This window comes from Brassica rapa, chromosome A01 (assembly GCF_000309985.2).
Source record: "Brassica rapa cultivar Chiifu-401-42 chromosome A01, CAAS_Brap_v3.01, whole genome shotgun sequence".
NCBI classification, from domain to species: Eukaryota; Viridiplantae; Streptophyta; class Magnoliopsida; order Brassicales; family Brassicaceae; genus Brassica; species Brassica rapa.
The window spans coordinates 28,943,954-28,960,624 of NC_024795.2; the positions used below are offsets into that span (position 1 = coordinate 28,943,954).

General features: G+C 37.5%; 5 protein-coding genes across 5 annotated transcripts; 1 reads left to right on the forward strand and 4 right to left on the reverse strand.

Moving 5' to 3' along the window:
• Nucleotides 1-40: 40 nt before the first annotated feature.
• LOC103844222 (U-box domain-containing protein 7) lies at nt 41-3,626 on the reverse strand. Its single transcript, XM_009121011.3, has 2 exons — nt 2,953-3,626; nt 41-1,083 (listed from the first exon to the last, which is right to left on the reverse strand). The coding sequence occupies exons 1-2, from the start codon at nt 3,333-3,335 to the stop codon at nt 270-272; spliced, it is 1,197 nt and encodes a 398-aa protein (XP_009119259.2). The 5' UTR covers nt 3,336-3,626; the 3' UTR covers nt 41-269.
• A 504-nt stretch (nt 3,627-4,130) lies between these two features.
• LOC103844209 (polcalcin Bra n 2) lies at nt 4,131-4,564 on the reverse strand. The gene has a single exon (XM_009121000.3). The coding sequence runs from the start codon at nt 4,501-4,503 to the stop codon at nt 4,252-4,254; it is 252 nt and encodes an 83-aa protein (XP_009119248.1). The 5' UTR covers nt 4,504-4,564; the 3' UTR covers nt 4,131-4,251.
• A 43-nt stretch (nt 4,565-4,607) lies between these two features.
• LOC103844201 (mitochondrial inner membrane protease ATP23) lies at nt 4,608-5,855 on the reverse strand. Its single transcript, XM_009120991.3, has 5 exons — nt 5,611-5,855; nt 5,405-5,526; nt 5,175-5,312; nt 5,009-5,092; nt 4,608-4,923 (listed from the first exon to the last, which is right to left on the reverse strand). Exons 1-5 carry the CDS (start codon nt 5,714-5,716, stop codon nt 4,789-4,791), a joined length of 585 nt encoding a protein of 194 aa, XP_009119239.1. The 5' UTR covers nt 5,717-5,855; the 3' UTR covers nt 4,608-4,788.
• Nucleotides 5,856-6,707: 852 nt separating this feature from the next.
• On the reverse strand, nt 6,708-14,930 carry LOC103844193 (protease Do-like 7). Its single transcript, XM_009120978.3, has 24 exons — nt 14,517-14,930; nt 14,314-14,384; nt 13,977-14,111; nt 13,835-13,893; nt 13,699-13,735; nt 13,274-13,399; nt 12,904-12,993; nt 12,340-12,405; nt 12,199-12,255; nt 12,009-12,074; nt 11,698-11,805; nt 11,384-11,464; nt 10,892-10,941; nt 10,365-10,530; nt 9,515-9,970; nt 9,160-9,342; nt 8,981-9,086; nt 8,605-8,775; nt 8,439-8,518; nt 8,133-8,360; nt 7,747-7,962; nt 7,442-7,599; nt 7,216-7,327; nt 6,708-7,079 (listed from the first exon to the last, which is right to left on the reverse strand). The coding sequence occupies exons 1-24, from the start codon at nt 14,794-14,796 to the stop codon at nt 6,915-6,917; spliced, it is 3,267 nt and encodes a 1,088-aa protein (XP_009119226.2). The 5' UTR covers nt 14,797-14,930; the 3' UTR covers nt 6,708-6,914.
• Nucleotides 14,931-15,185: 255 nt separating this feature from the next.
• LOC103844182 lies at nt 15,186-16,445 on the forward strand. Its single transcript, XM_009120967.3, has one exon. The coding sequence runs from the start codon at nt 16,051-16,053 to the stop codon at nt 16,267-16,269; it is 219 nt and encodes a 72-aa protein (XP_009119215.1). The 5' UTR covers nt 15,186-16,050; the 3' UTR covers nt 16,270-16,445.
• The last annotated feature ends 226 nt before the right edge of the window (nt 16,446-16,671 follow it).

Consider the following 16,671-nt stretch of genomic DNA (forward strand, 5'->3'; position numbering starts at 1 on the left):
TACGTGCCGTTTTATAGCTACTATTGATGTGTGGCCATGATGATGCAACTTGCAAGTCAAATTCAAAGTTGTTCAAATGGCTCAACAACATACTGTACACTGAAACTTTTAAGTTAAAAAAAAAACGTTTCTATAGAAATATACCAAAGACTTTTCAACTTACAAAAAGCTTTTTATTATGAACACTTTTGAGGAAACCAGTCACTAAGAACCAAAACGCCGGCACTGGACTGGCATATATAATGCATCCTTCAATCTTTTCATCACCCTTAGGGACGGACAAGAGTGGAAGCACGTTCTTGTAGATGTCTCAAGCTCTTCTCCATGCTAACTTGCACCATCTCAGCCAGCATCTTCTTCGCCTTACCAGACTGATCATCTCCATCTATATGAGAGATTAAGCTCGACACTATGTTCTCTATTGTATCCGGTTGCACCTCTGATCTCGGGCTATCCGAGTCCCTTAGTAAACAGAGAAGCCTTTGTGCTTTGGTACGAGACTTCGATGTCCCTTGAACCGTGAGCTCGAGCAGTCCCGGTATTACACCTTCTTTCAGAATCGGCTCTCTGTATTTACTCCTATCGCTTTGGCACAGTGTTAAGAGCACACCAACGGCGTGCTCCTTAGCTTGTAGTGATCCGTTTTCAAGAACTTCCACCACTGCCAACACACCTCCTTCGTCTGAGACTAAACCCGTTCTCGCCTCCTCGTTAGAAACCATCAAGGATTCTATCAGGGAACAGCATTTCTCAGATGTTTTCGACGATTTTTTACTTGATTTGAGAAGGTTCAGGACCGGTGAGAGTGGTTTGGTTGATAGGATCATGGTTAGGTTAGTGGAGAGCGTGGAGAGGTTGGAGAGTGCCATGACTGCATCAGCTTTAGCTTGTGGGCTTCCGTGTTTAATGACTTTGACTAATAGTGGAATCACTCCGTTAGCTCCGATGATGGGTTTGTTGCTAGCGGATGCGGAGAGAGTGAGGAGAGATGCAGAAGCGTATTCTTGAAGTGTTGGTCTGTTAGATTGTAAGAAGTTCATGATTGGCTCTAAAGCGCCTGCTTCAACTATGCTCACCTTGTTCCTGAGATTTGAAAAAAATCAAACAGCAAAACTCAGAATAGTCTTAAAGACAATGACAACTAAGCAAACAGGCAGAAACCAATCTTTTCAAGACTTTAGTGCATTAAGATTCTCAGTCATTATGAATTGTAATAAAGAGAAACAGAGTTGTAGCCATCTACCCAAAGGTACTTATTTAATTGATTAGTGATTAGGGATACAAATTAAAAGTAGGAGAGAAAAAGTGGCTTTGGGGTTTAGCTTATCTACTTTGATTGTTCCTCTTTTCTCCACTATATGGTTCACATCCCATTAATAAAAAGAAAAAGTGATGATGATATCAGAACTTAGACCAAAAGTAGAAATTGACTACAAAGGCCGTTTGCGTATAAACTAAGGAAGATTCAGCAGCAAGTAAGAAAAAAATCATAAAATACTAAGTCTGGTAAAGCAGGGTCCTACAGGTGTACAAAGAGCTAATAAATTAAGTTAGGCAAAACCTACTTCCAAAGCAAGAGTTAGTTAGCTTCAGTTGATTTCCATCTAAACTACTACTTGACTTAAACCCATCTTCTGTTTCCAAAAGCTAAAAGCCTTCTTGGATCAAAGATTCTTGATAGGCACTGAGATTGGATTGTTAATTTTCCTCTGTTTCTGATGTTAACTAAAGGGAGAGGGAATTTGCGGCTAACACGTCATGATTCCCTCTCTCTTTAGGGAGATTAAAAAAAAGATTATTGTTCTTATCTTGCAACTTGATTCTTCGCTTTCTTATGGACTATAGAAAAAGAAAGAAAAAGCTACGGTAAAACATGACTAGATCAATAAAAAATATCACCCCCAACTAGAAACCAATCAAACCTCACAAATTATAACGATCAAAAGAAAAAAGAAAAGTCAGAGTTCTCCAGAAACCGCATAAACAAAAGAATAGTTTAAAAGTGAGAGAAGGAATAAAGAAGAGTACTCTAGTAAATGGATGAACCCTAACAAAAATCATTCAAAAAGAAGCAAAAAGGAAAGGTAGAGTACACTCCAAGCAAACAAAAAGCACTTGCCAGCAAAGATAAGTAACAAAAAAAAGTTTGATGGATCCACCAAATCTGATTAAAGAAAGTGCTTAAAGCAGAAAAACAGAGTTCGCTAAAATCGAGAGATTATCCATCAGATGCAATCATCCAATCATGAACTTACACGAGACCGACCAAAAGGCAGACGAATTGACACCTTTTGGTTTAAAATGATGACTTGATTTTCTCCCCTAATCTATTGATACAATTGAGCTAATGATCAAATCAGATCACTAATCTAATATTCAGTTTTGATTAATACACACGGCCCGATCCAAAGACATAACAAGATGAAACATTAGCTTTAGCTCCCTAAACTCCCACCTCAGGAGTTTATCTACTGACTAGATAAGTAATAACTCCTTCCGTTTCGATTTAATTGTCGTTGTAGAAAAAAATGATCGTTTCAAAATAAGTATCATTTTAGAGTTTCAATGCAAAATTTATTGATAAGATTATCTACTTTATTTTTCTATTGATTGAAATATGGTTAGTTGTATATGTAATTGTGTTTTTTTTTTGGAAATATACAAAATTATATGTTTTCTTAATCGTGTGTTTGCACTTAAAATAATAATTAAAATAAAACATAGGGGGTATATAAATGGACATGATCAATTCATTTATCATCTATTGGTTTTAATTTGAAGTTTAAATCGACGAAGGAATGAATATGTATTGATGATTTAGCCTTTTTAATTTGTTTTCAAACAATATGAATCTCAGGATCGGCCTTGTTGATTTTTTTCCACTAATTTCAAGCTTAGAAACCGTTAATCAGATAACAATTCGAATTTTGAGTAAGGAAGGAAGAAACGTACTTCTCGTATTTAACGGCGAGGTTAAGGAGAGCAAGCAGAGCCGCCTCGTGGTGCGATTCAGGCGAGTCTAATAACCTCAGCATCGAAACGAGCGGCTCGACGGCCTGCGAAAAGTGTCGGCGGCACCTATGGGACGTCTTCGTCAGCCGACGGATCTCTCTAGCTGCGAACAGCCTCGAATCCGGATCCTCCGATCGGATCAAACCGAGGATTCTCTGAATCGAGGCGGAAGACGACGACGAAGAAACAGAAACCGAAACCGACGCGTGGAGCAGTTCGTGATCTGCGTCTCCGCCGCGCGGCGAATCGCAGTCGTGGCTCGTGTCGATTGATGAAACGGAGGAAGAGGAAGAAGAAGAAGGGACGGTGGAGGCGAGGTCCATTTTGAGAGAGAAATGGACGAAAGATCTGTTTCAGAGAGACGTATTGAGTATGGCGTTAGCTAACAGTTACATACTACGTGTGTATATATAATACACCATGGGCAATATCTATTATGTAATATTTATATTTTAAACTATAGTTTTCTGTTATTATAAAAAGGCATATTGTATGAAGCAAAATATTTATGAGAGAGGAGGTTTGGAAGACTTTTTAGGGATGGCTTTAATTTTCCTAGTTTTGTTTGTTGAAAATTAGATATTTTTTGAACACATGTGATGTAGATGGGCCAAAGATTGACCGTGGGATTTTGTTCTATATTTTATTATGCTAAAGTTTGGTTCTCCTCAATGTTAAGACCAGTTACCAACCATTCTTTGTTACACTGTCTTTATCTTATGTATAGATATATTTGGCTAAGTAATCTAAAGGCTATAAAAGGGAGAGCTAAAACAAATTTTTTATGTTAAAGTTTTATAGAGTCTGATAAAGATATATTTATCTAAGGATTTTTAAGAAAAATATCATCACACTTGGCACAATTCATATATAAATATATAACTGTGTTTTATAATTTAACTGAAATGTTAAGTGCAATATATTATTAATTTATTTCAGTAAATCATTATACTGGTTTTTTGGGTATTTATTCTCAAGAATTAGAGATGGGCTTGGGTAATATAAATTATTGCCTATAACCAATGCCCTTTACTATTTCAGCCCACACTGAAACACAAACCAGATTATCAAATATCTAATCATTGTCTATAACCAAAGCCCTTTACCACTACATGAAATGAAAGCATAATGAAAAAGTAACATACATAATCTGATAATCAATGATTGTCATTACAAAAAACAAGGGAACAAATTAAACATGATTAAAACATCACATGAATATAGATTTTAAATTTTGGCTTAGAAAATCTTGGCTACATCTTTCATGAGACCACGGTTAGCCTTTGCGAAATCAGAAAACTCTTGGTACGATATGAATCCATCACCATCGGTATCGATCTCAGCCATCATACGCTTGATGTCATCGTGCGTGACCGAGCCAAGGTTCTTGAGAGCATCTCCAAGCTCGGTGGAAGAGATAGTTCCATCTCCATTAGCATCAAACTTCTTGAAAACACGGTCGTGCTCAGCTTTTTCTGTTGCGTCCGCCATTCTTTTATAGGGGGTTGTGTTCTTTTTGATCGTGAGAGTTATTATATAAAGAGATTTTTAATGTGAAGAAAGCTGAGGCTATGCTTCAAACTAGGCGCTCTAAGGAGGAGGAAACTGAAGTTACTAAAAATAGAATGTGACTCGGTCTTTTCATTAACCGAACTTGTATTCTGAACAATACAATGCCAAAAAAAAATGGACTGCTGAATCCAAAGGTTTCGCCAGCTTTATATCGATCTTCAAAGATCAGAACTTAGAAGCAGAAGTCAAAGAGATGTATTACCTTCAAGGAGCTCTGTCAAAAGGCTTAGTGTCATTGTAACAAGTATCCCACACTGCCTCCATGGCGTCTTTGGCTGCTACTTCAGAGCAATACGGGTTGCCACGAAGCGATTTCAACACTCTTCTTTTTATACATTCCTTTTCAAAACACAAAGAATCAGGTTAATATCAACAACAACCATACATGATTCCACAAGCAATTTTTTTTCTTATAGTCACTTACTTGTTCATGCCCTCTTAACTTAATGAAACCCCTCAAAAGTTCTCTCTTGAAATGGCAATCGCCGCTTAAATGACCTGCACGGATCTGTTCAAAGAATACAAACACAAGAACACTATCAAGAACTGGACTTGACATGGTAAAAGCTTTAGGCTAACAATGTAAGCACCTCGCTGCAAGCATGATGAGCACAGTTAGTCCAATCCAGATTCTTGGCGCGACACTCGTCATAAGCATGGATTAACTCATGTATAACCACTTGGTTCACTTCATCTTGAATAGTCAGATAGTTACTGCACACAGTAATCTTCAAACAAACACAGATAACAAAAGGAACATATCATCATCAACATTAACAAAGCCAAAAGCATTGTAATATACATCAAAGAAAGTGTTTACCCCTCGTCCTTTAGTGAAGCCACCAGCTACAGGACCAGTACACACAACCGCCTTGACGAAGTTATCGCCAACTCTGCACCCAGACTTCTCCATCTGCTCCATCAGAAACTTCACAATCGGATCTAATCAAAACAAACGAAACGAAACTAGTTTCAATACACAGAGATTGCTAAACCAATGGATTCAAGATTTGCGGGAAAATATACTTCGGAAACTTCGCTGAATCATGTCTTGGCATTCTTCGATTGATTTACCGCGTTTTCCTCCGAGGTTCAAATCGGAACCTGAGTTAGGAGCGGCGGCGTCTTCCATTTCCGATATCTCGAAGCCGGAGATTGCTCTTCCCAACGCGAGTGTGGCGGCTTGTGATCGGAGACGGAGAGAAAATGAGACGGGAGGGTAAACGTGTCAATTACATTAGCATCCTTCCTTCCCTCTCTTTCTATCTATCAAAAACGGTTAACGTATTCGATTCGGTTTGCCAAACCATCGTCTCAGACCGGGTTTAATTTAATCGGTTTAATATTCATGAACTCTAAAGAGCCGGCCTGATCCAAACCTAACATAGTGAATCAATGAATCCTATATTTAGAAGAAGAGTAATGTATATGGTCTCATTTTGATCAAAATCTACATACATCTATGTGTTGGATTCTTATTCATGCAAGATATAGTATTGTAATTTATCAACATTCTTGAGCTATGAATGTTTAATAAGAATAAGCATTCAATATACATACCCAAGTTATAGTATTGTAATTTATCAAACATTCTTGAGCTATGTGTGTTTCTCATATTTTTCCTCTTCTATTATTTGAATTGAAAATTTATATTTATACCTTATCTTTTTTCCTGTACATATTTCCTTATTTTAGTTTTGTAGAGTTTGTATGCATAAATTGTCAGATTAACATGTGTCAAAGTCAAAATCCAATCTAAATAATAAAATATGCAAAGTAAGAAATCACATTAATTTTCTTGTCCTAAAAATAATTTATTTAAGAGATTAGAGATTAATATCACCCAATTTTTACATGTAAATACAGTATACAATATCTTGGAATCTTCATATTCTCATCCTTTTGCAATCTACATATTATCTCCCTTTCACAGATTTGAGGAGTTTAAGACTTTGCATTCAATTCAGAGGACTTGAAGCCTAGATATTGCTCACTGTAATAATGTTTTAATTGCTGAGGCGTTTGGTTAAATGATTTGATTTCACAAGAACTATTCAATTTCAAAACAAAAAATGATTGTACAATTAGAAGAAAAAAACATTAACATGAATTAGGACACGGAAAGTTTAAATTTGATCAATTTTAAACTGGATGTAAAATCCTTATTGCTTAGTTTCTTTTTACTGTAAATTGTAGTGACAGTTCTTCTAGTAATGTTATATAACGAGGTTTTGAGTATAATTTCGATAAAAATACAACAAAGTTGGAGTATGCATTTGAGAAAAGACCATAAGAGCTTTTCAAAGAAATGGATCAACTAAAGAGGCTTTTTACTTCAAGGCTTTCAATATGTTTCTACGCCAAAGAGCAGTCTCTGGGTCGAACCTCAGCTCCCAAGTTGGCCAATAATGAAGATCTTGTTTCAGAGTCAACACTCGTGGCTTGCCGTTTAGATGAACAGTCCTTATACGCACAAATTGCCCGTGTTCTAGCTCCTGTTGCAACCAAATCGCAAAGAAGATTTTAAAACTTCAAACCAAAGTGAAAGAACAATCTAAGATATGGCTGCATCACTTTTCTTCAGAGCCAAAGTAAATGGAAGTGTGAATTGTGTAAGGAATGAGACAAAACCTTAGTAGCATCTGCAAATGCGTTTAGATCAGGAGTCTTCTTCCCGTTAACTTCCACAATCCACTGAAGTGCATACAGGCCATATCGGTGTGCCGGACTCCCATGACACCATCTGAGAACAAAATTTGTCAGAGATCAAATCCAAATCTAGTCGGTTAAGATTAAACTAGTTTTTTTTTTGTTGAACCAAATTGAGATTCAATATATAGGTCAAGAACTAGTATACCTGGTGACATAGACACCATGACCTTCCTCAGGAAGAAACCCAAGAGCGCGAACCGCAGAATGAGGATCTTGAACAACGCAACCACACCAGTTTATCGCTCTTGTAGTTCCGTTTCCATCTCTTTTGTCAGTTCCAACTACGAGCTCCATTTCTCGACCCTGACAAACAACCAAGAGTCTTGAGTATATACTAGTAAACCTTTTCTCTTCACAGGTGCTGTGATCAATCAACACAAGGACTAGGATGATAACGGAGAAGAAAATAAACAATAAGATGTCTCAAGAGCCAGGAGTTAAGGGTGTCACCTGTCGAAGGATTGTTAGATTGAGATTCTCATCGCTGTGGCTACCAGTATCCAATGTTCGGCAAGCGGCTTCAATGTCATTGTAGCATGTAACTGGCATTTTATTGACTGCCAAAACCATGTCGCCTTGTTCTAGAAGATTTTCAGCTTTTGATCCTGCCAGGCAACCTTTAACACGCAGAACTTGTCGTCTAACAGGATCCTTCTTGACTAGAATCTGTAAGAACAACCAATAAAGTATATGGATTTGAGACTACCTGCTTTTAGTAAACTATCATTCTCTCAAGTAAGCATTATAACAAGTTTCACCATATGTTATAAATTCTACATGCGCAGATAGATGTGTATCGATATTATCACAGAATATATAAACAAGAATAGGCTTACTTGGATCCATTCATCGCTCAGACCAAAACTCCGGGCCTTTGAGAGCAAAGTAGGATACAACTCAACTTCCAGAATCCGAACGAGTGGCATTGGCCTTTTCACACCATTTATTAGAAGTTCTGGTCCATTTCCACCAGTTATGATTTTCTCGAGGACTTGGCTGATCGCATATATTGGGATACCTCTGACAAACTGATGGTCTTCGGACGAAGAGGAACTATATTTAACCTGTGATCAATACACAAGACAGTACCATGTTAGAAAAAAACGTAACAGTTATGTAAACTGCAAAGTGGGAAGATGAACCTGAGTCGAAAAGCTTCCCCAAATGGCCCGAATCCTCCCTTGCTCATCAGTCAGCGCTCCTGAAAATGAGCTACCAAAATCTGCAACGTAACATGAAGAAAATAAATTGAGATTCGAACAACTTTATAGTATCTAAGTTTGATGTGAAAGGCTTTGAGTTCCTCACCTGTATCAAGCTCGATAACTTCCATATTAGTAGCTCTGTAGCGGGGAGAATCAGCAGACCCAATGTTTAACGCTGCACATGGATTGGTAACAATAGATTTTCTTGATGTAGCTTGAAGGTTCCTACTCAATCCGACAAGATAAACTGAATCTCCACGTTGCAGTGCAGGTTCTGTTTTCAGTAAAGACATTGCAACATGAACACGTCCCATTAATTTAACTAGATAAATGAAAGTTTCAACAAGAGGCAATATCCAAACAGAGCAATGGTGAACTTTGAAATGGTTAACAGAAAATAGTAATAGCCTAAGCATCATCCAACCAACATATAATTTGAAACCCCAAAGGTACTTTGCTACAGATTTGTACTAACATACCAGGTAGTAGCTCAGCTGCACGAATAACTGAAGCACTGGCAGGACCCATTGCTGACGGATTGTAGGCAATAAGAGCATAGTTGTGAACAGGATGAAGAAATACCACCTGCAGTTAAGTTAAGAAAGATGAATATTAAAGCTTCCTTCCACGAACTGTAAGATCTTCAGGGGAATCTAACCTCTCCAGGAATCTCGACTGGAAAAGCAGCAAAGGACAACATAACATCAGATGCAGAAATCGCAACAGTGTTTTTGTCCACCACAGCAAGTCCCATGTTTGAAGAATGGTAAATAATAATGCCAGTCCCAAAGAAATGTTGTGAATGTACACCATCAAGACTACACGATGGTGGCACATGAACCTGCATAAGAGAACTTAGTTTCAGCAGATGCAAGTTGCCCTTAACCACAATAAGAACTATAATCACAGTAATTCCGATCACCAGGTCATACTTCCATGGTTTTCTTATAAGCATCCATAGATTATCATTTATCGTTGTAGAAATAGTTACCAAACATGATGTTAATCTTTACCTCAAACATGACAAGAGCCGGCTCAATAGCACGTTCAGCCAAAGAAGCATTAGCAGACAGTGCTGCTGCGCTTTCGTAGTCTCTTAAAACCGAATTTTCTGTTGCCATTGCATCATCAGATTTCAATTCACTCCCATGTAAGGAACCGTTTGCAACAGTTCCATCTGAAGAATCATCTTCCACTCTTTGTTTCTTTGCTTCTACGCCAAAATCATTCTGAGAAGAACCATCCCCACTAGAGGCTTCCATAGTAGCCGCAGTATCAGTAACCCCACGAACGACTTCATGCATGGACTCTGTATTTTGGCATATAGGCAAACCACTATTACCAATAGATGGTGGAACAGCAGCAGGTTCGATTGCAGGTTTCACATCCCATAAACCAGAACTGTCATTACGGGTATACAACTGTGGAGGAGCGTACCATTCATGACGATCAATTGTGACTAACACAGACTGCACGAAATGGAACCCAAAAATAAGTACTTTCTCATTTGAGTAAATATTATAGAGTTCAAAAAGAAACATGGAACAGCAAGTCAACAACCATGTTAATGACAGGAACGCCTAAAGAAAAAACGATCCATTGTGGAAATCACGACTTTAAAGATATCTATTTTCCATAGACAGTGATCATAGTATTCTATCAGCACGACAGCAGCAAAAAAAAATCACATACTTGGAACAGCCAGAGAGAGGTAATATTATCACAGAATTAACAGATCAGATGTCGATTTAGAATAGCCTAACAAAATATCATATCTAAACCAGTACCTAGGTTTGACAAGCATAAGATTACAGTGGGTTAGGACGTCTTACAAAAAGAACTTTCAAACAATATATATAGCACCTTCTTGCGATGACGATCAGTGTGAGACATATATTCCAAGGGGACACGAGCACCCCTAGAGAGCTTCGAAAGAACGGATATCAAATCCGCAAGACAGGAAATATCTTCATTAGCAACCTTCTTTATGATAGCATGTCGTGGGACTCCAGCTCTAAATAGCATGTATCTGCATAGAAAATAGCTCAACCAAGTAAATCCAGAAATACAGAGAAAGTTCTGAAAATGATGCACAATTAACTTACATGTAACAGTATTGACACATCAGTCAAGAAGACAGAAAAAAAGTCAACAAGCTAAACGTGAACTATCTTAAGATCTCTGATGAAGAGATAAAAATTATAATTTTCAAGATTAAGTGGCGTATTAGAAGAAGTTACAGCTCACTTCTTGTACCGAGTATGCAGATAAATAAATTTTAGAACCAAAAGAACTATAAGGAAACACTCTTTTATGTTGGAATCTATTAGAGAATTGCACATGGTTCAAGAAAATGTGAAAATTTTGATGGAGGAAGTTGAGCGGCTTACCCAGGGTCCGAGACATAAGCCAGGCCACAAGGAAAACGAAAATTACGAGCCTGTTACATCAACAACTTTTAAGATCAGCTAATGCCCACAAGAGAGTCAGTATATGTTTCCATATTCACTCTAGCAAGCCAGTGTGGGCTATGGAGGATAAAGTCAATGTTTCTTCAAAGCATTATTATATTTTCCAACCGATACTACAATAACAAGTTTCAGGATCATACATATAGCATTATTACTATATTCACAAAGAGCATCCTCTCTGAAGATAGATATCATGAACCAACTAACATTTCAGCTTTGTCACTTTGAAAAACGGAAAAGTGCTCTAAATCATCATTTGGGTAGATCAGTACGCAAATTCATGAAAGATAAAACTTAACCCCAAGCACTAACTTATAAAAACAACAATTCGACCTGTAGGAGACAAGAATATCATGCATACAGTGCAGGGCAGTAAAAAAGTTCAGATACATCTCTTCAAGTAGTAGTTACCTGCTGATAAGACAACGGATGAATTACAGCACCACTTACTTCCAGGAAGTGATCTGGAGTGATTGAGTGTAAATCCTGAACCTGTGTCAGGAAAACATAAACACAAGGATCGAGATCATTATGAAAGAGAGTAAGTATCAATCACAGTTAAGCAGATTATGAAATCCTACATGGAAGGTACAAGTAAGATACTGAGAACTTTTTCTCAGGGGAAAAGAATTGAGCAGCAATAACGAATATAATAGCCAAGAGAAAAGATTAAAAGACGGTTACATGTATCCTAGAAACAGAACTTACAGAAGAATGGAACTCACCGATACACTAACAGTTATTGGCTGTCCACCCCTTTCAATTTCCAGTTCAACTATCTGGCCAACACCGTCATCAATCAGATTCTCCAAATTCAGAAATTGTGTAAGCACCTACGATAAATGCACAGCGAGAGATTTAGCAAAACGAGGAACAGAAAGAACTAGACACTGAAATTGTATTGATTAATAAGTTATAACTAACTTTTAACCCATGCGTTTCATACCAATGTTGCAACAAAGATATCAAAATTCTAGATTGCTCGAGACAAACAAAAAACAATCCTCACTAAAAAGATGTAACTGAGATGACTTACTGTGCCGTTCACACGAATAAGAACATCTCCCGGCTCTAAATGTTTATCAGCAGGGCCATTTGGCACCTACCACAAGTCAAAACATCATATATAAGATGTAAATTTTTAGGCACCGCTTAAACAATCTTTTTTCTATAAAAAAGAAATTATTGTTCTGTGTGTTAATATAATAATAAATCAATGCACTCACTACAGAATCAACAACAAGCATTCCAGTTTCCCCAGTTGGAGATGCATGCCGAACCACCTACATGGCCAAGATACAGTATGTTTAAGGTGTGCACAAGGACGGCTAATGCCCTCCACGATAGTAGGAAGGAAAATCATGTACCTGTTCAGTTTCGCTCCTGAGACCAAGTCGACGTATCTCATCGAAGCCTTTGTGAACAAATGTCATCTAAATACAAAAGCAAACAGATAAAATCTTACATAAGCAACCCAAAACTCATATCAGCTAATAGACATTGAACTTCCTATAAATCTCTGCATCTGTCAATCGTGGGAAAAGGAATAGAGATATAACATGAGAATTATTCTTAATAAAACCACGAACTCATTCAGATCCCACGGTAATCACAAGGATAACCTTTCTAGAATAAAAAGAAATCTTTAAGGTATTAAAATTCCTCTCTAGAATATGAGCATTACATTAGTTAAAATTTATTACAGAAAAATTATGATGCTCAGAGCCTAACTACAACAGTAGTCTAAATGTTACCCAGGAAAATTTCCAGCTCCTTGGAATTTTTTTTCAACTGACAGACCATGTAAAGTACGGGTACTTTTTTCGGACAAGCTGAACACAGCTACTTAAAAAGGATCAAAACTGATAGTCGTGGAAATTTTCCTAACTGCACTATGAAGAGTCTCAAAATCCGATAGGTGGAAAACAAACCTGAAGCGTACCACGAGGAATATGAACTGCTTTTGGCTTATCTGTGCACGAGTCGATACTTTTCTGCAGGAAACTTAACGCCCTGACAACCTTCCAAAAACGAAAGCCACACTTGATGAAAAGTTCTAAGCAAATTTCCAACTAAATGTCATATAAATTCCCGGGGTTATGAAATGATATGACGCAATGCAATACTAAAAAAATATCAGGAACCATTTCTGACTTTCTCTGTGTCTCCTAATATATACCCAGGGCCCCGTTAATGAAAGGAAGAGATCAATAAATAAACGTATAGTTCATTTGTGACATTCTACTAACCATCTAGTCTTAACTAAAGTATGAATATGAGTATGAAAAAGAGATTGCTTACTCGTTGAAGTGGTAGGAAGAAGGCTGATGCACTTGAAGACTTGCTGCCAGCATTCAAAGCTACCGCCCTGCCTTGCCAATCAATAACAGGAGAACCGCTTGATCCACCTTTAGTACCTGACGCTGCCTATAAGCACAGAAGCGAAAATATTAGCAAGCTAGCATGTGTAAGGGTTAGGCTTCGAGTAACAGTAGAGTATTGCACGATAAGCTACAAAGGACGTTTTAACTCTTTTAGGTGGTATCTAAATGAAAATACGAGTGAGAGGCATATCTGTAGTGGAAACGGGAAATAACAAGGTTTTGACTCAGGAGAGATAGCATGCAATTCTGCTCATATACGTCGGTAATTAAAATAAAAGTAATAAAAACTCTTTTTTTTTTTTTTTTTGACAGCATAAAAACTAAAGACGAATAATCACTTACTTGCATATAAAACGTGTTGAAGTCGTTGTAACCATCTCTGCAACAAAAACCAATTAATTATTACAAAGTGAGTAACCATGAAACAAGCAGAGTTGTAGAACTATAAAAATATGACGGTGAAACAGATAATACTTACTTCTTATACTGTGGAGCATCCCTATCCAACCGAGCAAGAGTACCAGCCAGTATAGAAACCTGCAAATCCACACCCCATTAACCAGAAGCATTACTTCTCTCTTTTATACTTTGAATAATATAGAACAACCTATTTATGTTACCTTCTCTCCGCTATCATTGCCAACAACCCTAATCTCCAGTCCAACAGAAGCTGCCTCTGGAGCAAGGGGAATTTCCTCATAACTCAGAAACTGCACTGCACTGGGATCATACGAAAAGAAGCCAAAGTCGTGGACCTGAAAAAGATACAAAAGAATGTCAGCCTGATGAGGAGACACAAATTCAAAATACTAAAATAGAAATATTTTAGAATTCACATGAATGCTCATTTCAATGAAACCATGGCTTCTACCATACCAAGATATTCTAAACTGTGATGCAAGTTTCCACATACTCAAATCTAATCTAGGGATTAAAAATTTAGAATGAGAGAGTTACCGGATCCCTATATACAGGATAGATTGGGATCTCTTCGCGGTTAACAAACATTGCCTCCGCAACTACTGGACCTGAAGAAGATAATACAGAGATGAATCACTGAATATTAAAGAGATTAAATTCTCATTCTACCACAGTGATCTATACTAAGCCTAGCTGAGCCTTATTCTACACCACCTAATCAAAGGAATCTATGCGCACACCTGGCTTCACCACGTGGCGATTGGTGAGGATGATCCCACGCCTCTTATCAACGATAAACCCAGTAGCGTAGCTAGCGCCCGCCGATACAGTGTCGAAGGCGCGACACGCCGTCGTGCGGAGCACCACGACGGCGGGAACCACTTTGCCGAGAGCGCGACGCCAGTCTTCGGCGGTGGCGACGGTTTCGGTCGGCGGAGGATCGATCTCCAAACACAAATCCGATTTGATGCCGGTCTCCGTCGCGAGTGATGCCTCCTCTGATCCCAACGGATCTCCCATTTGAGCTCGCTTTCACTCCCGCGGGAACGGGTTTAGCGTTTTTGGATCTCTTCTCTAATCTCTATCAAAGATTGGGGGGAAATGAAATTTAATGATGATGATGATGATAATCTTCGTCTCTCAGAGTTAGTTTTTATATTATTTTTTTAGTGCGCAGAATAAATTTAAATATAGTACATACGGATTAAATTATATAATATGCTTTTTAATATTTTAATTAGAAAAAAAACTTAAAAAATGATTAAATTGTATTACTTGTTAATTTGGTAGTGGAGATTTTGCATGCATGTCTAATGTCAATTATACAAAAGTCAACACTAAAGTCTTTTTATATATACTTTAACATCCACCAAACTCCAAAGTCTTTACTTTAAACATTCACATTATAAATCACTTTATCACAACGAATATTCTGCGCTTTGGCAAAACTAGTATACGATTACAAAATTATAGTATAGTTTTGTTAGACAATAACAACATACAATTCAGTAACTCGAACATACATAATATGAAATGAATACCATATTTCATTCAGTTGAGCTACGCTAACAACGTTAATAGCATTTTGTTTTCACAAATTTATAACAACCCCGTAATTATAAATTACTAACCAAGAGATGCTTAATAAAATTCCGGGTTGCACTGGAATAGTAGCCCCATTGATTATACGGTTTAGTCTGGTACAATTCACCAGGCAACCCGATCACGTATATAATGGACTGGCCTGGTTGATTCAGAGTCTATCCTATTTGAGGCCCATTTCGGTTGGTCATGATAGTCGACCCTGTACCTGAATCTGGTGACGAGCCCAGAATATTTCATATAGCCATTTTCAAGGTCCAATATCTTGTAAAGATTTTCAAGAACAAACCGACGATATCATCAGCAATTTGTCACCAATGATACGAGACACGATGATTAAGATAGAAAGAAGACAACACGTATCCTCCTCAAACCACATGTACATCTTCCTCACACACCACCTGTCAAAAGTTTAAATAAAATACTCATGAACCGACCCTACGTATAAAGATCATAAAAAGTATTAGATAAAACAAGAAGAAAAAGTGTAAAAAACTCAAATGATTCGCTTGTCTCTCTATTTAAACATCACAATCAATCTCTCCATAATCCTACACCAATTATTCTCCTCATATTCCATACATCACATCTCTATAACATCCACAAACATTTCACCTCTTTGATCCCTTTTTCGTATATATAACAATATTAGTATTTGAAGCTATCACAAGGATGATTCCTATATGCGTGCAATGCGGAACGGGAGGAAACCCATGTAGATGCAAAGTGGTCGGACCGACGTTAGGGCTTGTGGCGTTTTTAGCAGCCGGAGTGGTGGAGTGGCCGGTGGGAGCATTGGTTTATATCTTTAAACATGCCAAAGGTCGACGTATTATGGGTCATCCGGCTACCCACGTTTATCCCAAAGTCTCCCGTTCCATTCCCATATGATTTTGAATCTCACTTTTGTATGAGATTTGAGTAATTGTACTACTATTTATTATGTTTCTTTGTCGTCGTACTATGTTGTGTTTTATTTCGTTTCCTTTCTACTATGAACGTTAATGATTCAGCTGTACTTTTATTCTTGGACAAGGTTAATAAATCTTCGTTTTTAATTGAACTAATTGATATTTCATGTGTGGTTGTGAGCCTGTTACCGAAGATCGAGGCATAAAAACAAAAATCTTAAAACGAAATTGAATGGCGTGTGCATGTTGGAATATAATTCTGTGTACTGATAAGATAGAAATATATGTACTAAGATTAGGATTTTGTGTAGTTAATTAGAGCATTTCCATTGCAAAATTCTATTTTTTTTCTTCAAAAAGAAAAGAAAAGAATAGAGTAAAA

Excerpts from the sequence above, each read along its gene's own strand:
- LOC103844201 (XM_009120991.3), bottom strand. The coding sequence starts at position 5,716 with ATGGAAGACGCCGCCGCTCCTAACTCAGGTTCCGATTTGAACCTCGGA. Across the intron at positions 5,313-5,404 it reads GCTTCACTAAAGGACGAGGG|ATTACTGTGTGCAGTAACTA; the intron begins GTAAACACTTTC and ends GTTTGTTTGAAG. Across the intron at positions 5,093-5,174 it reads CTCATCATGCTTGCAGCGAG|ATCCGTGCAGGTCATTTAAG; the intron begins GTGCTTACATTG and ends TTCTTTGAACAG.
- LOC103844222 (XM_009121011.3), bottom strand. The coding sequence starts at position 3,335 with ATGGACCTCGCCTCCACCGTCCCTTCTTCTTCTTCCTCTTCCTCCGTT. Across the intron at positions 1,084-2,952 it reads CTCGCCGTTAAATACGAGAA|GAACAAGGTGAGCATAGTTG; the intron begins GTACGTTTCTTC and ends TTCAAATCTCAG.
- LOC103844182 (XM_009120967.3), top strand. The coding sequence starts at position 16,051 with ATGATTCCTATATGCGTGCAATGCGGAACGGGAGGAAACCCATGTAGA.
- LOC103844193 (XM_009120978.3), bottom strand. The coding sequence starts at position 14,796 with ATGGGAGATCCGTTGGGATCAGAGGAGGCATCACTCGCGACGGAGACC. Across the intron at positions 12,406-12,903 it reads TTCCTCGTGGTACGCTTCAG|ATGACATTTGTTCACAAAGG; the intron begins GTTTGTTTTCCA and ends TTTTGTATTTAG. Across the intron at positions 9,343-9,514 it reads CGGCTCTTGTCATGTTTGAG|GTTCATGTGCCACCATCGTG; the intron begins GTAAAGATTAAC and ends TCTCTTATGCAG.
- LOC103844209 (XM_009121000.3), bottom strand. The coding sequence starts at position 4,503 with ATGGCGGACGCAACAGAAAAAGCTGAGCACGACCGTGTTTTCAAGAAG.